The sequence below is a fragment of the Camponotus floridanus genome, unplaced genomic scaffold (genome assembly GCF_003227725.1).
Source record: "Camponotus floridanus strain SB8 unplaced genomic scaffold, Cflo_v7.5 scaffold7, whole genome shotgun sequence".
NCBI classification, from domain to species: domain Eukaryota; kingdom Metazoa; phylum Arthropoda; class Insecta; order Hymenoptera; family Formicidae; genus Camponotus; species Camponotus floridanus.
The window spans coordinates 3215028-3241379 of NW_020229838.1; the positions used below are offsets into that span (position 1 = coordinate 3215028).

General features: G+C 28.7%; 4 protein-coding genes across 4 annotated transcripts; all 4 read left to right on the forward strand.

Annotated features, from left to right (window-relative positions):
* The first annotated feature begins 1228 nt into the window (after window positions 1-1228).
* On the forward strand, window positions 1229-4702 carry LOC105248438 (venom carboxylesterase-6). The gene is made up of 8 exons (XM_011253227.3): window positions 1229-1553; window positions 1811-2114; window positions 2376-2573; window positions 2670-2848; window positions 2942-3110; window positions 3193-3528; window positions 3632-3758; window positions 3821-4702. Exons 1-8 carry the CDS (start codon window positions 1272-1274, stop codon window positions 4011-4013), a joined length of 1788 nt encoding a protein of 595 aa, XP_011251529.2. The 5' UTR covers window positions 1229-1271; the 3' UTR covers window positions 4014-4702.
* A 2184-nt stretch (window positions 4703-6886) lies between these two features.
* On the forward strand, window positions 6887-16386 carry LOC105252707. Its single transcript, XM_025413694.1, has 16 exons — window positions 6887-7111; window positions 7375-7678; window positions 8091-8288; window positions 8385-8563; window positions 8654-8822; window positions 8911-9246; window positions 9350-9476; window positions 9538-9775; window positions 13471-13734; window positions 13995-14298; window positions 14593-14790; window positions 14888-15075; window positions 15166-15334; window positions 15422-15757; window positions 15858-15984; window positions 16045-16386. The coding sequence occupies exons 1-16, from the start codon at window positions 6914-6916 to the stop codon at window positions 16214-16216; spliced, it is 3507 nt and encodes a 1168-aa protein (XP_025269479.1). The 5' UTR covers window positions 6887-6913; the 3' UTR covers window positions 16217-16386.
* A 1751-nt stretch (window positions 16387-18137) lies between these two features.
* LOC105253142 (venom carboxylesterase-6) lies at window positions 18138-21014 on the forward strand. Its single transcript, XM_011260976.2, has 8 exons — window positions 18138-18377; window positions 18638-18941; window positions 19236-19433; window positions 19531-19718; window positions 19809-19974; window positions 20045-20380; window positions 20486-20612; window positions 20673-21014. The coding sequence occupies exons 1-8, from the start codon at window positions 18144-18146 to the stop codon at window positions 20842-20844; spliced, it is 1725 nt and encodes a 574-aa protein (XP_011259278.2). The 5' UTR covers window positions 18138-18143; the 3' UTR covers window positions 20845-21014.
* Window positions 21015-23075: 2061 nt separating this feature from the next.
* Window positions 23076-26245, forward strand: LOC105253143 (venom carboxylesterase-6). Its single transcript, XM_011260977.3, has 8 exons — window positions 23076-23347; window positions 23613-23913; window positions 24228-24425; window positions 24524-24702; window positions 24792-24960; window positions 25042-25377; window positions 25482-25608; window positions 25670-26245. The coding sequence occupies exons 1-8, from the start codon at window positions 23150-23152 to the stop codon at window positions 25839-25841; spliced, it is 1680 nt and encodes a 559-aa protein (XP_011259279.2). The 5' UTR covers window positions 23076-23149; the 3' UTR covers window positions 25842-26245.
* The last annotated feature ends 107 nt before the right edge of the window (window positions 26246-26352 follow it).

A 26352-nucleotide genomic window follows, 5' to 3' on the forward strand; every position in this document is an offset into this window, starting at 1 on the left:
TTATTGATAATTAAGTTAATACAATAAATAAATGTCATATAGAGTAAACAATTCACATTGGAAGTACTTTTATTATCTCAAAATTAATATATAAAAAATAAAAAAAACATGCAAAAAATAAAAAGCAAAAAATTTATACTAAATAAGATGATAATTTTAAAAAATAGGTAAGTGCTTATTAAATTATATATATTTGAAAAACATTTACATATTAGTCTTAAATTATCATCTATATATATATATATATGTATATATATATATATATATATATATATATATATATATAAATAGATATATTATTGATACAAATATTATATCCTTACGATTCTTGAAATTAAAAATCAAATTTATTGTTTAAAAAGGCTATTTTTTTTAAAGTAGCTGGTTTATACATTTCAAATATATGATTTTTATTGCAAAAATAAATTATATTATATATCATTTCTAAAAACCTTAAAAAACTGACTGAACGAATGTAATTGTAAAAGCGATTTGTTAAGCATAATTCTATTAAGTGATCATCTTTAAAGACGTAAATAGAATTATGCATATGTAAACATGTTTTCAGATTGTATGCAAATATAACATAAGAAGCAAAATGATACGAGAAGATAAGTGTAAATAATAAACATATCTATTTATTACGTTATTAAATTTCATCTCGTTGAAAGAATTCTGATTAAATCACAGATTTCAAATTCTTGATTTTTAATCTCTTATAATTTTAATCTCTGCATATATCTTTTGACATGGTTTGACATGGTATTTAAAAAAAAAATTAAAATTCAATATTAAATTTCATTAAGGTTTATTTTATCTTGTCTGAAAAAAATAAAAAAGTGCACATATAAAATGTTGAAAGATTATATATATCACGTTTTAAATTTATTTTAAATTTTCTTTTAAAAATTCAATATTTATTTCTACGTGATTTATTTATCAAAAAGTTTGAAACTATATCTCATGACGGAAACATTCTTTCAGAAAATAGGTAGTCAAATTTTTATCTTTAATCCAATTCATCTTTTTTCAAAAACATTAAAACGAAGATATTAATGATATTTAAAACGTACACGACATTTCGAGCAAGTGATAAAGCAAGTCATATACGCTATCTACTTTGATACTGACTTCAGACTTTATGATAGCTTTATAACGGCGCCATCTAATTTCCTTTAAAAATGTTATGAAACTATGTGGAAGATAAGCACAATTGATATGATATAACACAGTTGAACATTAACGAGCACAATAGACATAATATAGCACAAATGAATATAAATAACCAGCGACTAGCGTCGGAGAAGTGCCAGTTCGCAATGATTTCTGCAAAAGACAGCATGTTAGTAAATACCATGTTCATAAGACTACTGATCGTCCTGCTTTGTTTAAACTTAGCCATACTAGCAAATTCAAACGAGACTGCACCAAGAGTCAAAACTCCATTAGGAGCACTGAAAGGCTATTATAAAATATCACAAAATAGCAGAAAATACGAGGCATACGAAGGGATTCCTTATGCATTGCCGCCTATTGGAAAATTAAGATTCAAGGTATATGCATGTAATCTCAGCATAATTCTTGATTTAAATATTTTAGCATCTGTATTTCTCGAAATAACATTCCTTATAAAGTGCAACAGTATTCAATCGTGAAATAATAGATAATAATAATTTTACATTTGATCAAAAATGTTGAATATTCCGTCAATTACGTCTTTTCATTTAGAAACAATTTTTATCAACTTTTTCTCATATTAAATATTCATAAAAATTAAAAGTATTTTCTTTTCTCGATTTTTTTCTCGTAGCCTCCTCGACAAATACCGGCATGGATGGGCGAACTGTCGGCTACGAAATTCGGTTCTCCGTGCATTCAATACTCTCATTTTCCTTACGATCCTACGGAAAAAGTCGAGGGTGCTGAAGATTGTTTGTATTTAAATATTTATGTGCCAATACGAAAGAAGTCGGAAAACAAGACATCTATGCCAGTGTTGTTTTGGATCCATGGTGGCGGTTTTCAATTTGGTAGCGGTAGGCTTTATAAAGCCACATATTTGATGGACAGCGACGTCATACTCGTTACAATTAACTATCGATTGGGACCGATGGGTATGTAATAATATAAATGCATGTAATAATATCATATATGTAATAATAATATAATGGATATGTAATAACATAATAATATAAATCATATAAAATATATGAAATTATCACAGAATTTCATTTAAAAAAATTATTCAATATTAAAATTTATTTGTCCGAATGTTATAATGTAGATGATAAAAATTATTGTATGACAGAAAATTCATTGTTTCGCTTGTCTTTTCATGATTCAAAATTTTTGTTCTAAATTATCAAAAATATTAGGATTCCTCAGTACGGAAGATGAGGTAGTTCCTGGCAACATGGGTCTAAAGGATCAAAATATGGCACTTCGTTGGGTATCCGAGAATATCGAGTGGTTCGGTGGCGATCCGAACAGAATAACCTTGATTGGTCTGAGTGCTGGTGGTGCAAGTGTGCATTATCACTACTTATCGCCAATGAGCACCGGACTTTTCCAAGGTATTTTACGATAATACGCAGCCAACCCGAGATAACAGTAATTAAACTATTTCTAACTATACTACTAATTTTTGTACTTTGCATTTTATCGAATAGGAGGAATATCGTTCAGCGGAACAGCGTTCGATTGTTGGACACAAACTGAAAATGCTTTAGAGAAAACTAAAAAACTGAGCGCCTTAATGGGATGTCCTACAACTACCTCTAGAGACATGATACGTTGCTTGAGATATCGACCGGCTCAAGCAATAGTACAGGCTACAAGCGAATTTATGGTGAGACTCGTTTCGGGAAATTTTATAAAAGAAAACGCGATTTTTTCTCAACGCAAAAAGTAGAAAGTTCGTATATCCATGTTACAATTTTAGCCATTCTTCTTCAATCCCTTCACTCCCTTTGGGCCGGTGCCTGAAAAAGTCGGCGATGATACTCCTTTCATCGATAAGACACCAGTTGAAATCGTGAACAACGGTGATGTGCAGGATATACCTTGGATTACGGGAGTAACGAGTGAAGAAGGCCTTTATCCCGTAGCCGGTAAAATGAACATTCGGGATAAATAGAAAAATGTTTTTTTAAATATCTGTAGACTCTTATCGATATTAATTTATTATTGTAGAATTCATCGCTGGCAATGAAAATCTGAAACAATTAAACGACAACTGGGATCTTCTTGGTCCGCATTTTCTGGACTTTAATTACACCATCCCAAAAGAGAAGCAGGTGGAGATTGCTCGCCTCATCAAGAAGCATTATTTTGATACAAAACCAATAGACCAGACAACTACAAAGCAACTGATACAAATGGCGAGTGACCGCTTCTTCGTGGTCGATAGTCAGAAGGCTGCGCGAATGCAAGCCAAAGTAAATCAAAATCCAGTCTGGTACTATTATTTCACATACAGAGGAAATCAAAGTTTAAGTGATTCTATGAGCGGTACAACTAACAATTATGGTAAATCTATCATAAAAATTATTTTGGAAATTTGCATGTAAAAAGGGAGATTACATTTTAAAGAGAAGAGTTTTATAAACATTACTTTCTGTTTGTTATTTAGGTGTTTGCCATGGCGATGATATATTATATGTACTAGATACTGCCTGGGTGAATCCAGTAACAACACAACAGGATCGCGATATGCAGAAACTCTTAATCGACTTTTGTGTATCTTTTGCTACAAATGGGTAAGCACGAAAGATTCGCATATCGTACACATATCAATTCTCATACTTGAATTTTTTTTCAGAATTGTAAACATGGCTGGTGTAGAATGGCCGAAATTAGATCCTTCAAAGAAGGAACTTCATTATCTGCATATTGCTAGTCCTACTAAGATTAACATGGACAGCAATGCTAATTTGGGAGAGAAAGAATTCTGGAATTCAATCAAGTTCAAAGAAAATGTGTTAACGTCAAAAAATAGGAAAGAAGAGCTTTGAATGATTTTGCAAGGAAACTCGATTTTATTATCTATATTTTCTTTGCAATTAATTGTTATTACAAATTAACATCATATTTAAATTTTGAATATTATATTTACTTATATTTACGAATCTCTTCTGTATAATGCAACATGTCCAAAAAAATTAATTTTGGAAAACTAAAATTATTATAACTGGCACTTGCACTTATTTGAATTCCTTATTACACTGTATTTTGAGGATGACATTTTACTATAATATACAAATCATGGAAGTTGTAACTTTAGAACTTACCACATCATTTATAACAATGTCACAGCTATTAAGCCTATCAAATTTAATAATTAGATGTTTGGTTCAAATAATTACAAAAATAAAAAGAAAATATCATAAGAACCAACGCGCGGTAGTTGAAGCGCAAATAAGGGAATCTTATCAAAGAGCAACAACACTTTTCTCTTTTTTCAATATTTGTTTATTAGGGAATACGTGCACTTTAAGGATATAGATGTAAATTTATATATGTTTATGGATCAATCCGTTCTTACGAATATGTTTATGTGTTATGCAAATTTGTCTGAACCATTGAGTCTGAACATATTCTGAAATATGTTGCTACTGTGATATGTGCGGTAATTCTGGAATTTAATGATACTTTATTGATTTTATATAAACGAATAGCTAGCAATGTTACCTGTTAAAAAATGCAGCTGATTAAATAAATTAATAAAATAGTCAAAATTTTTAGATTTAATCGATTTTTAATCGCAATTTGAATATTGTTCTTGCTTCTCTTTTTATAATACAATGTATAAAAAATTTGCTATTCAGTTTTAGTTCAAGGAAAAGTATATCGAAAGAATATATAATTTTTTTAAATACGAAAAGATAAAAATATATTCTTTTAATAAAATACATAAAATTTTATACAATTTGACATTTAATCAAGAATCATGATATAATATTTATGTCAAAATTATCTTAATTAATTAAACCGATTTTAAATTATTAAAAAATTTTGATTTATTCATAATTGAGTTCTGCACAAATGTCACATAGAGCAAACATATACACATTGCATTGAAAATAATTTTATTATATCAAAACATGCTAAGAAATATGCAGCAAAAAATAAAAAGGAAAAAATTCATACTTAATAAGATGATAATTCAAAACTAATATAAAAATGTTTATTAAGTTATATATACTATATAAACAGTTTAGGTTAGATTCTCATGGAGAGATATATTATACTATACATAATAAGGCCTGGAAAAATTATACTATACATAATAATTATAAATGATAGAATACATATTGTGTGGACACAAATGCAGTGAAAAAGCAAGAGAATGATATTGCTTTTATGATGCAAGCTGTCATTATCTCCGAAGCATCTCTTATATTATTTTCGTGATCAAATATATCTCGGGATGAAAACTATACATTATAAAACTATACATTATAAAACTATATAATTGATAGAGAATACGGCTCTATGTATTTAACAACATGATAATTATGAAACGAGCGATAAGAGCCTAAAGACGCGGATGGTATTGCGTAATTTTTTTTTTTTTTTTTTTTTTTTCAAACATTAATTGTTCGCGAAAAAATTTTTTTAAGACATGCACAAAAAAAAATTTACGCAATACCATCCGCGTCTTTAGGTTCTTATCGCTCGTTTCATAATTATCATCTTATAAAACTATATATTATAAATCCATACATTATATAAAACTTTCTCTTAATTGCCCTTATTATCTTCTTATTATTTATATATATATGCTAATAATTTTTATTTATTAATAAAAATAATTTGTTAATTAAATAATACTTATTTATTGTTTAAAAAGGTTATCTCTTCGAAGAGTATAACTGGCCTAATATATTTCAATTGTACCGTTCGTTACAAAAGTAAATTATTAAAATTTCTAAAAATCTTAAGAAACAATATAATCGTAAAAATTCTTTTATTTTCACTTTGTAATACACAAATATTTAGATATATATTATGTATTTCATAAGCGATTTGTTATATTAACTGGTCATCTTTGCATACATAAATAAAATTATACAACAAAATGTCCTCAACTGCGCACAAATACAGCACAAGAAGCGTATGATACAAAAAGATATAAAATGAATGCAAACAATAAAAATAAATAATTATATATAGATTTAACAGTAAAATATTTTTTAACAATAAAAATACATACATACATACATATATATATATATATATATATATATATATATATGTATGTATGTATGTATATAGTGTTTATTACATAATCACATTTCGCATTATTTGAAGAATTTAAATCATAGAAATTTTTGATTTTTTATTTCTTATGACTTTAATCTCTGCATTTTCGACACTGTTTGAAAACAAATTTAAATTCAATATTAGGTTTAATTTATTTTGCCTGGTAAAAAAAATCATACATATAAAATGTCAAAAGATAATACATGTTACGTTTTAAATTATTTTAATTTTTCTTTTAAAAATTCAACATTTTATTTCTACGTGTTATATTTATCAAAACAATAAAACTTCAAAACTATATCTTATGACGGAAACATTCTTTCAGAAAACAGAGATTGTCAAATTTTTATCATTAATTCAATTCTTTTTCCGAAAACAGTAAAACAAAGATATTAATTATTATCTTTGAAACATACACGACATTCAGAGCACGCAATAGAGCAATTCACATACAACTATATGATATTACCCTTGATATTAATTATTGATATTAGCTTTATAATTTCCATATGTATGCTATGAATGTATTTGTATAGGAGATAAGAATAGGTAGCACAATATACTGAGTAATATAAATAACTAGCGACTAGCGTCGAAGAAGTGTCAGTTCGCAATGGTTTCTGCAAAAGAGAGGACGCTGCTAAATATCATGCTCGTAAGACTACTGATCGTTCTGCTTTGTTTAAACTTAGCCATAATAGCAAATTCAGACGAGACTGCACCAAGAGTTAAAACTCTCTCAGGAGCACTGAAAGGCTATTATAGAATATCACAGTATGGCAGAAAATACGAGGCATACGAAGGGATTCCTTATGCTTTGCCACCTGTTGGAAAATTAAGATTCAAGGTACGCATGTAATCTCAGATTAATTCTTGACTTAAATATTTTAGCAGCTATATTTTTCAAAATGGCATTCCTTATCAAGTAAAACAAAATTCAATCGTCAAATAATAGATACTAATAATTTTATATTTGATCAAAGATGTTGAATAATCCGTCAATTATGTCTTTCCATTTAGAAACATTTCTTATAAATTTTTTCTCACATTAAATATTAATAAAAAAATTCTAATTAAATGTATTTACTTTTCTCGTTTTTCTTCTCCAAGCCTCCTCAACCAATACCGGCATGGACCGGCGAGTTACCGGCTACGAAATTCTGTTCTCCGTGCATTCAATACGTTCAAACTCCTATTGATCCTACGAATAAAGTCGAGGGTGCCGAAAATTGCTTGTGTTTAAATATTTATGTAGCAGTACAAAAAATGTCGAAAAACAAGACTTCTATGCCAGTGTTGTTTTGGATCCATGGTGGCGCTTTTCAATTTGGTAGCGGTTCGAATTATGGAGCCACATATTTGATGGACAGCGACATCATACTGGTCACAATTAACTATCGATTGGGACCGATGGGTATGTAATAATATAAATGTATAATATAAATGTATAAAATGTTAAAAGATTATACATGTTACGTTTTAAATTATTTTAATTTTTCTTTTAAAAATCAACATTTCAACAATTCAACATTTTATTTCTACGTGTTATATTTATCAAAATATAATATAATAATATGTAATAATGTAATAATACAATATATGTAATAATATAATAAATGTAATAATATAATAATATAAATCATATACTATATGAAATTATTTCAGCATTTTATTAGAAAAAATTATACAATTCTTCCAATATTAAAATTTATTTATAAATGTGTTATAATGCAGATGATAGGAAATTATTGTGTAACAGAAAATTTATTTTTTCGTTTGTCTTTTCATAATTCAAAATTTTTGTTCTAAATTATCAAAAATATTAGGTTTCCTTAGCACGGAAGATGAGGTAGTTCCTGGCAACATGGGTCTAAAGGATCAAAATATGGCACTTCGCTGGGTATCCCAGAATATCGAGTGGTTCGGTGGCGATCCGAAAAAAATAACTTTATTTGGTCAGAGTGCTGGTGGTGCAAGTGTTCAATATCACTACTTATCGCCACTGAGCACCGGACTTTTCCAAGGTATTTTACGATACTACGCAGCGAACCCGAGATAACAGTAATTAAACTATTTCTAACTATACTACTAATTTTTGTACTTTGCATTTTATCGAATAGGAGGAATATCGTTTAGCGGAACAGCGTTCGATTGTTGGGCGCAAACTGAGGGTTCTTTAGAGAAAACTAAAAAACTGAGCGCTTTAATGAGATGTCCTACAACTACTTCTAGAGACATGATAGATTGCTTGAGACGTCGACCGGCTCGAAATATAGTACAGGCTACAAGCAAATTTATGGTGAGTTTCGAGACATTTTGCAAAAGAAACAACGCGATTTCCTCTCAACGCAAAAAGTAGAAAATTTTTATATTTGTCTTATGATTTTAGACGTTCTACTTCAATCCCTTCACTCCTTTCGGACCAGTAATTGAAAAAATCGGCGATGATACACCTTTCATCGATAGAACACCAATTGAAATCGTGAATAACGGTGATGTGCAAGATTTACCTTGGGTTACAAGCGTAGTGAGTGAAGAAGGCCTTTTTCCCGTAGCTGGTAAAAATAATATTCGGAATAATTAGACAAAAGTATTGAATATTTTAAATATCTGCAGACTTTTATCGATATAAATTTATTATTGTAGAATTCATCGCTGACAATAAAGCTCTGAAACAATTAAACGACAACTGGGATGTTCTCAGTCCGGATTTTTTGGACTTTAATTACACCATCCCAAAAGAGAAACAAGATGAGACTGGTCGCCTCATCAAGAAGCATTATTTCGATAAGAAACCAATAAATCAGAAAACTACAAAACAACTGATACAAATGACGAGTGATCGCTTCTTCGTGGTCGATAGTGAGAAGGCTGCGCGAATGCAAGCCAAAGTAAATTGGAATCCAGTCTGGTATTATTATTTCTCGTATAGAGGAAATCACAGTTTAAGTGATTTTATAAGCGGTACAACTAACGATTACGGTAAATCTATCATGGAAATTGTTTTGGAAATTCGCATAGAAAAATGAACATTACATTTCAAAGAGAAGAGTTTTATAAATATTACTTTTTGTTTGTTATTTAGGTGTCTCCCATGGCGATGATATATTCTATATATTAGATTCTCCCATTGTGAATACAAACACAACGCAACGAGATCGCGATATGCAGAAAGTCTTAATCGACTTTTGTGTATCTTTTGCTACAAATGGGTAAGCATCAAAGATTCGCATATCGTTTCATATATTAATTCTGATTTTTGAATTTTTTCAGAATTCCAAACGTGGCTGGTGTAAAATGGTCGAAATTAGATCCTGAAAAAGAGGATTTTGAGTATCTGCATATTGCTAGCCCTACTAACAATAAGATTAAGATGGATAGCAATGCTAATTTCGGGGATAAAAAATTCTGGAATTCAATCAAGTTTAACGAGAATGTGTTGACCACACAAAGAAATTGGGAAGAAGTTTTAAATGATTTTACAAGAAAATTCGATTTTTTGTCTATATTTTAAACAACTAATTTTTGTTACAAATTAATATAATGCTTAACTTTGCATATTATATTTACTTATATTTACGAATCTCTTCTGTATAAAGCAACATGTCTAAAAAAATTGATTTTAGAAAACTAAAATTATTATAACTGGCACTTGCACTTATTTGAATTCCTTATTATATTGTATTGTAAGGACGACATTCCACTATAATATACAAATCATGGAAGCTGTAACTTTAGAACTTATCACATCATTTATAACAATGTCACATCTATTAAGCGTATCAAATTTAATAATTAGATGTTTAGTTCAAATAATCAAAAAATTCAAAAGAAAATGGCATAAGAACCAACGAGCGATAGTTAGAGCGCAAAGAAGGGATCTTATCAAAGAGTAACAACACTTTTCTCTTTTTTCATATTTGTTTATTAAAAAATTCATATTATAACAACAAAAAGCGAATGTTTCAATCATCTTTTGAATTTTTCTCAGTGCGATGTTAACAATATATATTACAGATTATGACGCGTTACATTCTACGAATTTGTTTTTCGACGCGTAGGTGATGCTAAATTACATCTCGCGGAAGTCTAGTAAACGCCCTGCTTCCAACAGTCAATCAAGTATAATTATGCTGTGCGAAGTCACAGCAGATCTAACAAGCGTAATCTAAGTCTATCAATTTTTTGTGGTCCTTCTTTTAATCTGATATTCATTGAAATCGATATTTAAAATAATCCAACTTGGAATAGTTGTTTAACAAAAATAGTTGTTTAACAAAATATGTTTCATCAAAATAAAAATTATTGTAAATAATATATAATTTAAAAATCATATCAAATATTAATAATTCAAATATAAATATATTGATAGTGAGCAAGAGAACTCAACATGCAATTAAATTTTACAATTAATAATAATAAATAATAATGATAAAATTACAAATTTATTATAATACATACAGGCTGTGATTGAAATTAATGCAATTTTTTATTATATTTAATTACATCATAATTTGAAAGTTAATTGATGCACAACATAATTTCTTTCTATTTTTTTTTTCATATCATTATATCATAAAATATTATTATATTACAAAGCATAGCTAGAAAAAATGCATTTAATAATATAATGTATTACGATTATTTATTGACTGTATATTGATGATGTATGTTTACTTTTCTTTATTAGCTTTCCTTTCTTAATAGTATATAAAATTTTTTGAATAAAAATCTCGTCATTTGCATAGATTTATGGCCTCAAAGTCCATCGTTATCAGAAGTTGTTTATTTCAATAATAAAATCTACTCAGTATCGATAAGAAAAAAATCTATCATCAAAATTCGAAACATTTACGGGACATAATCTCTAATACGAATTGATTTTAAAAATCGCAAAATTATGAGGTAAACATGCTCGGAATAGCGCGGAAAAGTATCAACATAAACATAAATGCTTTATAAATAATAAATACAAAATAATTCAGATTAACACAAGGACAACACATTTTATACTGACATTTTCTAGACAATTGAATGATCAATTACCGTCGAGTGTGATTCTTCCCGCCATAAAACTCAATGCCATACACTCAATGGATGTATCAAAAATCATATCCTTCAGTAGAGATGTCAGATTCTAGATGTAGTAGCATGTAAAGGAAATACACTGGCACTGAAGGAAATACGTGCACGTTAAGGATATAAATGTAAATTTGTATGTGTTTATGGATTAATCCGTTCTTATGAATATGTTTATGTGTTATGCAAATTTGTCTGAACCATTGAGTCTGAACATATTCTGAAATATGTTGCTACTGTGATATGTGCGTTAATTCTGGAATTTAATGATACTTTATTGATTTTATATAAAAGAATAATTAGCAATGTTTCCTGTTAAAAAATGCAGCTGATTAAATAAATTAATAAAATAGTCAAAATTCTTAGATTTAATTGATTTTTAATCGCAATTTGAACATTGTTCTTGCTCCTCTTTTCATAATACAATGTATAAAAAATTTGCTATTCAGTTTTAGTTCAAGAAAAAGTATATATACCATTTAATAATTTATACAATAGAAAGATATATAATTATTTTAAATACGAAAAGATAAAAATATATTCTTTTAATAAAATACATAAAATTTTATGCAATTTGACTTTCAATCAAGAATCATGACATAATATTTATGTCAATATTATCTTAATTAACTAAATCAATTTTAAATTATTAAGAAATTTTTGATTTATTCATAATTGAGTTCTGCACAAATGTCACATAGAGCAAACATATACACATTGCATTGAAAATAATTTTATTACATCAAAACATGTTAAGAAATATGCAGCAAAAAATAAAAAGGAAAAAATTCATACTTAATAAGATGATAATTCAAAACTAATATAAAAATGTTTATTAAGTTATATATACTATATAAACAGTTTATCTCATGGAGAGATATATTATAAATATATACTATATATAATAAGGATGGAAAAATTTATAAATGATAGAATGCATATTGTGTGACCACAAATGCAGTGAGAAAGCAAGAAAATGATTGCTTCTATCATGTTGTATATATATATATTGAGGTGTATTATATTGATATATATACAGGATGCCAGGCGCATCCAAAAAAGTTCTTGTAGCTTACCTGGAGAGCTTTTCAAAACACTATAATAGAGTATTTTTTCATCGAGAACTTTTCAAGTTAGGCCTGAAATAATTTCTTAATTTTTACATATGCCATAAAATATCTAATAAAATATTCATTTTTCGATTATCTTACCTTAATACTTTTATGTACAAAATAATGAGAGGAATCAATTGGTGTAAAAAAACACATAATTCTTTTAAAAAAAAATATGTAATTGTTAATTGTTCGAAAAGTACTCGATGAAAAAATATCTTATTATAATGTTTTGAAGAGCTTATGAGGTAATCTATAAGAGCGTTTTATGAAAAGAGATTGCCTTGACACTCTATATATAAGTGTGTTTATTACATAATCACATTTTGCCCTATTTGAAAAATTTAAATCATAGATTCAAATTCTTGATTTCTTATGAGTTTAATCTCTGCACGTATTTTTGACACTGTTTAAAAAAATTCAAATTCAATATTAAGTTTAATTTATCTTGTCCAGTAAAAAATAAAAAAATTATACATATAAACTGGTGAAAGATTATATATGTTACATTTTAAATTTGTTTTAATTTTTCTTTTAAAAATTCAACATTTATTTGTACGTGTTTTATTTAACAAAACAATAGAAGTTTAAAACTACTTCATGGCGCAAAACTTTCCTCCAGAAGATAGATTGTCAAATTTTTATCACTATAGTTTAAAAATACATATATATCTAATGACGGAAACGTTCTTTTAGAAAACAGAATGTCAAATATTTATCACTATTTTTCCTACTTTCCAATTCGTCTTTTTTCGAAAATAGTAAGACGAAGATATCAATTATTGTATCTGAAACGACATTTAAAGCACGTAATAGAGCATTTCATATATAATTATAGACCATCTTGATATTGATATGATTTTTCTTAATTTTATAATGATTTTAATGGCTTATAATGACGCTTTCTGATTTCCATATGTATGTTATAAATGTATTTGTATGGGAGATAAGAACAAGTGACACTAAGTAATATAAATATACTGATAATAATATATTGAAAAATATAAATAACCAGGGACTAGCGCTGAACAAGTGCCAATTCGCAATGATTTCTGCAAAGGATAGCACGTTACTGAATACCATGTTCATAAGACTTCTGATCGTTCTGCTTTGTTTAAACTTAACCATACTAGCAAATTCAGAGGAGATTGCACCAAAAGTTAAAACTCTCTCAGGAGCACTAAAAGGCTATTATAAAATATCACAGTATGGCAGAAAATACGAAGCATACGAAGGGATTCCTTATGCGTTACCACCTATTGGAGAATTAAGATTCAAGGTATATGAATGTAATCTCAGATTAATTCTTGACTTAAATATTTTAGCAGCTGTATTTATCGGAATGACATTTCTTATCAAGTGAAACAGAATTCAATCATGAAACAATACTAATAATTTAACATTTGACCAAAGATGTTGAATATTCCATCAATTATGTCTTTCAATTTCGAAACAATTCTTATAAAATTTTTCTCACATTAAATATTAATAAAAAGATCCTAATTAAATATATTTTTTTCTTGCTTTTCTTTCTCACAGCCTCCTCGACCAATAACGCCATGGATCAGCGAACTACCGGCTACGAAATTCGGTTCTCCGTGCATTCAATATGTTCAATTTTCTTCCGATCCTGCCGATAAAGTCGAGGGTGCCGAAGATTGCTTGTATTTAAATATTTATGTACCAGTACGAAACAAGACGGAAAACAAGACATTTATGCCAGTGTTGTTTTGGATCCAAGGTGGCGCTTTTCAATTTGATAGCGGTATGAATTATGGAGCCACATATTTGATGGATAGCGACGTCATACTCGTCACAATTAACTATCGATTGGGACCGATGGGTATGTAATAATATAAATGTATAATATAATGTAATAATATGTAATAATGTAATAATATTATTTATTTGTAATAATATAATGGATATAATAATATAATAATATAAATCATATAATATATGAAATTATTTCAGCATTTCATTAGAAAAAATTATACAATAATGCCAATATTAAAATTTATTTAACCAAATGTGTTATAATGCAAATGATAGAAAATTATTGTGTGACAGAAAATTGATTGTTTCGTTTGTTTTTTCATGATTCAAAATTTTTGTTCTAAATTATCAAAAATATTAGGTTTCCTTAGCACGGAAGATGAGGTAGTTCCTGGCAACATGGGTCTAAAAGACCAAAATATGGCACTTCGCTGGGTATTCCAGAATATCGAGTCGTTCGGTGGCGATCCAAACGGAATAACTTTATTTGGTCAGAGTGCTGGTGGTGCAAGTGTGCATTATCACTACTTATCGCCAATGAGCGCAGGACTCTTCCGAGGTATTTTATAGGATAATACGCAGCGAAACCAAAATAACAGTAATTAAACTATTTCTAACTATATTACAGTTACTATACATTGCATTTTATCGAATAGGAGGAATATCGTACAGCGGAACAGCGTTCGATTGTTGGGCGCAAACTGAGAATTCTTTAGAGAAAACTAAAAAACTGAGCGCTTTAATGGGATGTCCTACAACTACTTCTAAAGACATGATAGATTGCTTGAGACATCGACCGGCTCGAGATATCGTACAATGCCAATATTCTACAAACGAATTTATGGTGAGTTTCGAGAAATTTTGAAAAAGAAACAACGCGATTTCCTCTGAACACAAAAGGTAGAAAATTTTTATATTTGTCTTGTGATTTTAGTATTTCCTTTACAATCTTGTCACTCCTTTCGGACCAGTAGTTGAAAAAGTCGACAGTGATACACCTTTCATCGATAAGACACCAGTTGAAATCGTGAATAACGGTGACGTACAAGATTTACCTTGGGTTACAAGTGTAGTGAGTCAAGACGGCCTTTATCCCGTAGCTGGTAAAAATAATATTCAGGATAATTAGAAAAATGTTTTTTAAATATCTGCAGATATCTGCTCTTATCGATATTAATTTATTATTGTAGAATTCATCGCTGACAATGAAACTCTGAAACAATTAAACAACAACTGGGATCATCTTGCTCCGCGTTGCCTAGACTTTCATGACACCATCCCAAAAGAGAAATACGTCGAAATTTCTCGCATTATCAAGAAGCATTATTTCGGTACGAAACCAATAGACCAGACAACTACAAGTCAACTGATACAAATGACGAGTGACCGCTTCTTCTATGTCGATAGTGAAAAGGCTGCGCTAATGCAAGCCAAAGTAAATCAGAATCCAGTCTGGTATTCTTATTTTTCGTACAGAGGAAATCAAAGTTTAAGTGAATATTATAGCGGTACAACTAAAAATTACGGTAAATCTATCATGGAAATTGTTTTGGAAATTCGCATATAAAAAAAATTACATTTCAAAGTAAAAAGTTTTATAAATATTACTTTTTGTTTGTTATGTAGGTGTCTGCCATGGCGATGATATAACATATATATTAGATACTCCTTGGGTGGATCCAACAACAACGCAACGAGATCGCGATATGCAGAAAGTCTTAATCGATAATTGTGTATCTTTTGCTACAAATGGGTAAGCGTCAAAGATTTCCATATCGTACATATATCAATTCTCATTCTTCAATTTTTTCAGAATTGCAAAAGTGTATGGTGCAAATTGGTCGCAATTAAATCCTTCAGAGAAGAAATTTCATTATTTGCATATTGCTAGTCCTACTGAGATTAACACGGGTAGCAATGCTGATTTCGGGGATAAAACATTCTGGAATTCACTTAAGTTTAACGAGAATGTGTTGACCACGTAAAGAAATTGAGAAGAAGTGCTTTGAATGATTCTACGAGGAAATTCGACTCTTTCATCTATATTTTACGCAACTAATTTTTATTAAAAATTAACATAATGCTTAATTTTGTATGTTATGTGCACTTATATTTACGAATCTCTTCTAATAATAATAAAGCAAGATGAAAACAATTGATTTTGAAAATTATTTTAACTGTCACTTGCACTGACATTTGCACTGACACTTGCACAATTTTATTATATCAAAACATGCTAAAAAATATGCAGCAAAAAATAAAAAGGACAAAATTTATACTTAATAAGATGATAATTCAAAACTAATATAAAAATGTTTATTAAGTTATATATACTATATATACTATATAAACAGTTTAGGTTAGATTCTCATGGAGAGATATATTATAAATATATACTATACATAATAAGGCTGGAAAAATTTATAAATGATAGAATACATATTGTGTGGGCACAAATGCAGTGAAAAAGCAAGAGAATGATATTGCTTTTATGATGCAAGCTATTATTATCTCCGAAGCATCTCTTATATTATTTTCGTGATCAAATATATCTCGGGATGAAAACTATACATTATAAAACTATATATTATAAATCCATACATTATATGAAACTTTCTCTTAATTGCCCTTATTATCATCTTATTATTTATATATGCTAATAATTTTTATTTATTAATAAAAATAATTTGTTAATTAAATAATACTTATTTATTGTTTCAAAAGGTTATCTCTTCGAAGAGTATAACTGATTTAATATATTTCAATTGTACCGTTCGTTACAAAAGTAAATTATTAAGATTTCTAAAAACCTTAAGAAACAATATAATCTTAAAAATTCTTTTATTTTCACTTTGTAATACACAAATATTTAGATATATATTATGTATTTCGTAAGCGATTTGTTAATTATATTAACTGGTCATCTTTGCATACGTAAATAAAATTATACAACAACATGTCCTCAACTGCGCACAAATACAGCACAAGAAGCGTATGATACAAAAAGATATAAAATGAATGCAAACAATAAAAATAAATAATTATATATAGATTTAACAATAAAATATTTTTTAACAATAAAAATACATACATATATATATAATATATATATATATATATATATGTATGTATGTATAAACGTATATGTATGTATGTATGTATATAGTGTTTATTACATAATCACATTTCGCATTATTTGAAGAATTTAAATCATATAAATTTTTGATTTTTTATTTCTTAAGACTTTAATCTCTGCAAGTATTTTCGACACTGTTTAAAAATAAATTTAAATTCAACATTAAGTTTAATTTATCTTGTCCAGTAAAAAATAAAAAAATTATACATATAAACTGGTGAAAGATTATATATGTTACATTTTAAATTTGTTTTAATTTTTCTTTTAAAATTCAACATTTATTGTTATTACGTGTTTTATTTAACAAAACAATAGAAGTTTAAAACTACTTCATGGCGCAAAACTTTCCTCCAGAAGATAGATTGTCAAATTTTTATCACTATAGTTTAAAAATACATATATATCTAATGACGGAAACGTTCTTTTAGAAAACAGAATGTCAAATATTTATCACTATTTTTCCTATTTTCCAATTCGTCTTTTTTCGAAAATAGTAAGACGAAGATATCAATTATTGTATCTGAAACGACATTTAAAGCACGTAATAGAGCATTTCATTTATAATTATAGACCATCTTGATATTAATATTGATTTTTTTAATTTTATAATATTTTAATGGCTTATATGACGCTTTCTGATTTCCATATGTATGTTATAAATGTATTTGTATGAGAGATAAGAACAGGTGACACTAAGTAATATAAATATACTGATAATAATATATTGAAAAATATAAATAACCAGGGACTAGCGCTGGAACAAGTGCCAATTAGCAATGATTTCTGCAAAGGATAGCACGTTACTGAATACCATGTTCATAAGACTTCTGATCGTTCTGCTTTGTTTAAACTTAACCATACTAGCAAATTCAGAGGAGATTGCACCAAAAGTTAAAACTCTCTCAGGAGCACTAAAAGGCTATTATAAAATATCACAGTATGGCAGAAAATACGAAGCATACGAAGGGATTCCTTATGCGTTACCACCTATTGGAGAATTAAGATTCAAGGTATATGAATGTAATCTCAGATTAATTCTTGACTTAAATATTTTAGCAGCTGTATTTATCGGAATGACATTCCTTATCAAGTGAAACAGAATTCAATCATGAAACAATACTAATAATTTAACATTTGACCAAAGATGTTGAATATTCCGTCAATTATGTCTTTCGATTTCGAAACAATTCTTATAAAATTTTTCTCACATTAAATATTAATAAAAATATCCTAATTAAATATATTTTTTTCTCGCTTTTCTTTCTCACAGCCTCCTCGACCAATAACACCATGGATCAGCGAACTATCGGCTACGAAATTCGGTTCTCCGTGCATTCAATATGATCAATTTGCTTCCGATTCTGCCGATAAAGTCGAGGGTGCCGAAGATTGCTTGTATTTAAATATTTATGTACCAGTACGAAACAAGACGGAAAACAAGACATCTATGCCAGTGTTGTTTTGGATCCACGGTGGCGCTTTTCAATATGGTAGCGGTATGATTTATGGAGCCACATATTTGATGGATAGCGACGTCATACTCGTCACATTTAACTATCGATTGGGACCGATGGGTATGTAATAATATAAATGTATAGTATAATGTAATAATATGTAATAATGTAATAATACTGTTTATGTGTAATAATATAATGGATGTAATAATATAATAATATAAATCATATAATATATGAAATTATTTCAGCATTTCATTAGAAAAAATTATACAATAATTCCAATATTAAAATTTATTTAACCAAATGTATTATAATGCAAATGATACAAAATTATTGTGTAACAGAAAATTTGTTGTTTCGTTTGTTTTTTCATGATTCAAAATTTTTGTCCTAAATTATCAAAAATATTAGGTTTTCTTAGCACGGAAGATGAGGTAGTTCCTGGCAACATGGGTCTAAAAGACCAAAATATGGCACTTCGCTGGGTATTTCAAAATATCGAGTCGTTCGGTGGCGATCCAAACGGAATAACTTTATTTGGTCAGAGTGCTGGTAGTGCAAGTGTGCATTATCACTACTTATCGCCAATGAGCGCAGGACTCTTTCGAGGTATTTTATAGGATAATACGCAGCGAAACCAAGATAACAGTAATTAAACTATTTCTAACTATATTACAGTTACTATACATTGCATTTTATCGAATAGGAGGAATATCGTACAGCGGAACAGCGTTCGATTGTTGGGCGCAAACTGAGAATTCTTTAGAGAAAACTAAAAAACTGAGCGCTTTAATGGGATGTCCTACAACTAATTCTAGAGACATGATAGATTGCTTGAGACATCGACCGGCTCGAGATATCGTACAATGCCAATATTCTACAAACGAATTTATGGTGAGTTTCGGGAAATTTTATAAAAGGAGCAACATGATTTCCTCTCAACGCAAAAGGTAGAAAATTTTTATATTCGTCTTTTGATTTTAGTATTTCTTTTACAATCTTATCACTCCTTTCACACCAGTAGTTGAAAAAGGCAGTGATACACCTTTCATCGATAAGACACCAGTTGAAATCGTGAATAACGGTGACGTACAAGATTTACCTTGGGTTACAAGTGTAGTGAGTCAAGACGGCCTTTATCCCGTAGCTGGTAAAAATAATATTCGGGATAATTAGAAAAATATCTGCAGTCTCTTATCGATATTAATTTATTATTGTAGAATTTATCGCTGACAATGAAACTCTGAAACAATTAAACAACAACTGGGATCATCTTGCTCCGCGTTGCCTAGACTTTTATGACACCATTCCAAAAGAGAAATACGTCGAAATTTCTCACATTATCAAGAAGCATTATTTCGGTACGAAACCAATAGACCAGACAACTACAAGCCAACTGGTACAATTGGCGAGTGACCGCTTCTTCTTTGTTGACAGTAAAAAGGCTGCGCTAATGCAAGCCAAAGTAAATAAGAATCCAGTCTGGTATTCTTATTTTTCGTACAGAGGAAATCAAAGTTTAAGTGAATATTATAGCGGTACAACTAATAATTACGGTAAGTCTATCATGGAAATTGTTTTGAATATTCGCATATAAAAAGGAAAATTACATTTCAAAGAGAAAAGTTTTATAAATATTACTTCTTGTTTGTGTTATTTAGGTGTCTGCCATGGCGATGATATAACATATATATTAGATACTCCTTGGGTGGATCCAACAACAACGCAACGAGATCGCGATATGCAGAAACTCTTAATCGACTTTTGTGTATCTTTTGCTACAAATGGGTAAGCGCGAAAGATTCGCATATCGTACACATATCAATATTCATTCTTCAATTTTTTCAGAATTGCAAAAGTGTATGGTGCAAATTGGTCGCAATTAAATCCTTCAGAGAAGGAATTTCATTATTTGCATATTGCAAGTCCTACTGAGATTAACACGGGTAGCAATGCTGATTTCGGGGATGAAACATTCTGGAATTCACTTAAGTTTAACGAGAATGTGTTGACCACATAAAGAAATTGAGAAGAAGTGCTTTGAATGATTCTACAAGGAAATTCGACTCTTTCATCTATATTTTACGCAACTAATTTTTATTAAATATTAACATAATGCTTAATTTTGTATGTTATGTGCACTTATATTTACGAATCTCTTCTAATAATAATAAAGCAAGATGAAAACTATTGATTTTGAAAATTATTTTAACTGTCACTTGCACTGACATTTGCACTGACACTTGCACAATTTTATTATATCAAAACATGCTAAAAAATGTGCAGCAAAAAATAAAAAGGACAAAATTTATACTTAATAAGATGATAATACAAAACTAATATAAAAATGTTTATTAAGTTATATATACTATATAAACAGTATAGGTTCTCATGGAGAGATATATTATAAATATATACTACACATAATAAAGATGGAAAAATTTATAAATGATAGAATACATATTGTGTGGGCACAAATGCAGTAAAAAGCAAGAAAATGATATTGCTTCTGTCATGCAAGCTATCATTATCTCCAAAGCATCTCTTATATTTCATGATCAAATATATTGCAGGATGAAAACGATACATTATAAAACTATATATTATAAATCCATATATTATATAAAACTTTCTCTTAATTGCCCTTATTATCTTCTTATTATTTATATATGCTAATAATTTTTATTTATCAATAAAAATAAATTATTAATTAAATAATATTTATTTATTGTTTAAGAAGGCTATCTCTTCGAAAAGTATAACTGATCTAATACATTCCAACTATATTGTTCGCTGCAGAAATAAATTATTATAATTTCTAAAAGACTTAAAAACTTGCAACTGAATGAATAATCGTAAATCTTCTTTTATTTTTACTCTGTAATACACAAATATCCAGATATATATTATGTACTTCAAAAACGATTTGTTAAGCATAATTATATCAAATAAATTTGATCATATAAAATGTAAATAAAAATAAAGTGTAAATAATAAAAATAAATATATATGTATAGATAAATAAATAAATAAATATATATATATATATGTATATATATATGTATATATATATATATATATGTATATATAAATAAATATATGTATATATCTATATATACATACAAAGTGCCAGGCGCATCCAAAAAGAAGCTCTAGCTTATCTGGAGAGATTTTCAAAATGCTATAATAAAGTATTTTTTCATCGAGTACTTTTCGAGGTTTGAAATAATTTCTTAATTTTGGCATAAACCATAAAATATCTTAAAATATTCATTATACCATAAGATATTCATTTTTCGATTATCTTACCTTAATACTTTTATGTACAAAATAATGAGAGGAATCAATTGATGTAAAGAAAACACAAAATTCTTTAAAAAAAATATGTAATTGTTAATTGCTCGAAAAGTACTTGATGAAAAAATATTTTCTTATAGTATTTTGAAAATTTTACGAAGTATGCTACAAGAGTGTTTTTTTTGGAAAGAGATTGCCCTGACACTCTCTATATATAAATGTATTTATTACATATTCACATTCTGCCTTATTCGAAGAATTTAAATCATAGATTCAAATTCTTGATTTTTTATCTCTTACGAGTTCAATCTCTGCACATATTTTCGACACTGTTTAAAAAAAATTCAATTTCATTATTAAGTTTAATTTATCTTGTCCGCTACAAAAAGCTATACAAAAAGCTATACATATAAAATGTTGAAAGATTATATATGTTACGTTCTAAATTTGTATTAATTTTTTTTTTAAATTCAACATTTATTTGTACGTGTTTTATTTAACAAAATAATAAAAGTTTAAAACTATATCTCATGACGGAAACGTTCCTCCAGAAAATAGATTGGCAAATTTTTATCACTTTTAGTTTTAAAATATATCTTATGACGGAAACGTTCTTTTAAAAAACAGATTGAAAAACTCTTATAAAAAACAGACAAATATTTATCACTATTTTTCCTTATTCAATTCGTCTTTTTGTGAAAACAATAAAACGAAGATATCAATTATTGTATCTGAAACATACACGACATTTAGAACACGTAATAGAGCAATTCACATAACTATAAACCATCTTGATATTGATTTCTTTGATTTTGGCTTTATAATGTCTTTAATAACTTATAATGATACTTTCTAATTTCCATATGTATGTCATGAATGTGTTTGTATGGGAGATAAGAACAGGTGACACTAAGTAATATAAATATACTGATAGCAATATATTGAATAATAATCAGTGACTAGCGCCGGAGAAATGCCAGTTTGCAATAATTTCTGCAAAAGACGCACACAGCACACTACTAAATACAATGCTCATAAGACTACTGATCGTCCTGCTTTCTTTAAACTTAGCTATATTAGTAAATTCAGACGAGACTGTACCAAGAGTTAAAACTCTCTCAGGAGCACTGAAAGGGTATTACAAAATATCACAATATGGTAGAAAATACGAGGCATACGAAGGGATTCCTTATGCATCGCCACCTGTTGGAGAATTAAGATTCAAGGTATATGAATGTAATATCAGATTAATTGTTAACTTAAATACTTTAGCAGCTGTATTTGTTGGAACGGCATTACTTATCACATGAAACAGAATTCAATTGTGAAATAATAGATACTAATAATTTTACATTTGATCGAAGATGTTGAATATTCCGTCAATTACGTCTTTTCATTTAGAAACAATTCTTATAAAATTTTTCTCACATTAAATATTAATAAAAAAATCATAATTAAATATATTTTCCTTTCTCGTTTTTTTTCTCGTAGCCTCCTCGACCAATACCGGCATGGATCGGCGAGTTACCGGCTATGAAATTCGGTTCACCGTGCATTCAATACGCTCAATCTCCTTCCGATCTTGCGGATAATGTCGAGGGTGCCGAAGATTGCTTGTATTTAAATATTTATGTACCAATACGAAATAAGACGGAAAAGATTTCTATGCCGGTATTGTTTTGGATCCATGGCGGCGCTTTTCAACTTGGTAGCGGTACGATTTATGGAGCCACATATTTGATGGATAGCGACGTCATACTCGTCACAATTAACTATCGATTGGGACCGATGGGTATGTAATAATATAAATGTATAATATAATGTAATAATATGTAATAATGTAATAATATAATATATGTAACAATATAATAGATGTAATAATATAATAATGTAAATCATATAATACATTAAATTACATAACACATGAAATTATTTCAGCATTTTATTATAATAGAAAAAATTATATAATAATTCCAATATTAAAATTTATTTGTCCAAATGCGTTATACTGCAGATGATAGAAAATTATTGTGTGACAGAAAATTGATTGTTTCGTTTGTCTTTTCATGATTCAAAATTTTTGTTCTAAATTATCAAAAATATTAGGTTTTCTTAGCACGGAAGATGAAATAGTTCCTGGCAACATGGGTCTAAAAGATCAAAATATGGCACTTCGCTGGGTATTCCAGAATATCGAGTCGTTCGGTGGCGATCCAAACGGAATAACTTTATTTGGTCAGAGTGCTGGTGGTGCAAGTGTGCAATATCACTACTTATCGCCAATGAGCGTAGGACTTTTCCGAGGTATTTTATACGATAATACGCAGCAAAACTGAGAAAACAGTATTTAAACTATTTCTAACTATACTACTAATTTTTGTATTTTGCATTTTATCGAATAGGAGGAATGTCGTTCAGCGGAACAGCATTCGATTGTTGGGCGCAAACTGAGAGTTCTTTAGAGAAAACTAAAAAACTGAGCTCTTTAATGGGATGCCCTACAACTACCTCTAGAGATATGATAGATTGCTTAAGATATCGACCGGCTCGAGATATCGTACAGGCTACAAGCGAATTTATGGTAAGTTTCGTGAAATTTTGTAAAAGAAACAACGCGATTTTCTCTCAACGCAAAAAGTAGAAATTTTTATATTCGTCTTATGATTTTAGTATTTCTTCTACAATCCCTTCACTCCTTTCGGACCAGTAGTTGAAAAAGCCAACAATGATACACCTTTCATCGATAAGACACCAATTGAAATCGTGAATAACGGTGAAGTGCAAGATTTACCTTGGGTTACAAGCGTAGTGAGTGAAGAAGGCCTTTATCCCGTAGCTGGTAAAAATAATATTCGGGATAGTTAAAAAAATGTTTTTCAAATACCTGCAGACTCTTATTGATATTAATTTATTATTGTAGAATTCATCGCTAACAATGAAGCTCTGAAACAATTAAATGGCAACTGGGATTTTCTCGGTCCGCATTTTCTAGACTTTTATTACACCATCCCAAAAGAGAAGCAAGTCGAGATTGCTCGTATTATCAAGAAGCATTATTTCGATACGAAATCAATAGACCAGACAACTACAAAACAACTGGTACAAATGGCGGGTGATCGTTTCAATGTGGTCGATAGTGAGAAGGCTGCGCAAATGCAAGCCAAAGTAAATCGGAATCCAGTCTGGTATTATTATTTCTCGTACAGAGGAAATCACAGTTTAAGTGATTTTATAAGCGGTACAACTAATAATTACGGTAAATCTATCATGGAAATTGTTTTGAATATTCGCATATAAAAAGGAAAATTACATTTCAAAGAGAATAGTTTTATAAATAGTTACTTTTTGTTTGTTATTTAGGTGTCTCTCATGGCGATGATATATTCTACATATTAGAGTCTCCCATTGTGAATACAACAACAACGCAACGAGATCGCGATATGCAGAAAGTCTTAATCGATTATTGTGTATCTTTTGCTACAAATGGGTAAGTATCAAAGATTCGCATATCGTTTCATATATTAATTCTGATTCTTGAATTTTTTCAGAATTCCAAACGTGGCTGGTGTAAAATGGTCGAAATTAGATCCTTCAAAAAAGGAAATTCAGTATCTGCATATTGCTAGCCCTACTGAGATTAACATGGGTAGCAATGCCAATTTCGGGGATGAAACATTCTGGAATTCACTTAAGTTTAACGAGAATGTGTTGTTCACGTAAAGAAATTGGGAAGAAATGCTTTAAATGATTTTACAAGAAAATTCGATTCTTTTATCTATATTTTACGCAACTAATTTTTGTTATAAATTAATATAATGCTTAACTTTGTATATTATATTTACTTATATTTACGAATCTTTTCTGTATAAAGTACGATGCCCAAAGAAATTGATTTTGGAAATGTAAAATTATTTTAACTGACACTTGCACTTATTTGAATTTGTTATTACACTGTGTTTTAAGAATGGCATTCCATGATAATATACAAATCACGAAAGATGTAACTTTAGGACCACATCATGTATAACTATGTCACAGTTATTAAGCCTATCTATTTTTTGTGATCCTTTTTTTAATCTGGTATTTATTGGATTCGATACTCTAAAATTCAACTTAAAATATTTGTTTAACGAAATATGTTTCATCAAAACAAATTATTACAAATAATGTATTATGTCAAATATTAATAATTAGATGTACAGATAATGAACAAGAGAATTCAACAGACAAT

Bases quoted from the DNA above. Each gene is read 5' to 3' on its own strand.
- LOC105248438 (XM_011253227.3), top strand. From the start codon at position 1,272: ATGAATATAAATAACCAGCGACTAGCGTCGGAGAAGTGCCAGTTCGCA. The intron at 3,111-3,192 runs GTAAAATGAACA...TTATTATTGTAG, and splicing joins AGGCCTTTATCCCGTAGCCG to AATTCATCGCTGGCAATGAA. The intron at 3,529-3,631 runs GTAAATCTATCA...TTTGTTATTTAG, and splicing joins CGGTACAACTAACAATTATG to GTGTTTGCCATGGCGATGAT.
- LOC105252707 (XM_025413694.1), top strand. From the start codon at position 6,914: ATGCTCGTAAGACTACTGATCGTTCTGCTTTGTTTAAACTTAGCCATA. The intron at 8,823-8,910 runs GTAAAAATAATA...TTATTATTGTAG, and splicing joins AGGCCTTTTTCCCGTAGCTG to AATTCATCGCTGACAATAAA. The intron at 9,776-13,470 runs TAAACAACTAAT...ATAAATAACCAG, and splicing joins TCGATTTTTTGTCTATATTT to GGACTAGCGCTGAACAAGTG.
- LOC105253142 (XM_011260976.2), top strand. From the start codon at position 18,144: ATGATTTCTGCAAAGGATAGCACGTTACTGAATACCATGTTCATAAGA. The intron at 18,942-19,235 runs GTATGTAATAAT...CAAAAATATTAG, and splicing joins CTATCGATTGGGACCGATGG to GTTTTCTTAGCACGGAAGAT. The intron at 19,975-20,044 runs GTAAAAATAATA...TTATTATTGTAG, and splicing joins CGGCCTTTATCCCGTAGCTG to AATTTATCGCTGACAATGAA.
- LOC105253143 (XM_011260977.3), top strand. From the start codon at position 23,150: ATGCTCATAAGACTACTGATCGTCCTGCTTTCTTTAAACTTAGCTATA. The intron at 24,703-24,791 runs GTAAGTTTCGTG...TTATGATTTTAG, and splicing joins AGGCTACAAGCGAATTTATG to TATTTCTTCTACAATCCCTT. The intron at 25,609-25,669 runs GTAAGTATCAAA...GAATTTTTTCAG, and splicing joins GTATCTTTTGCTACAAATGG to AATTCCAAACGTGGCTGGTG.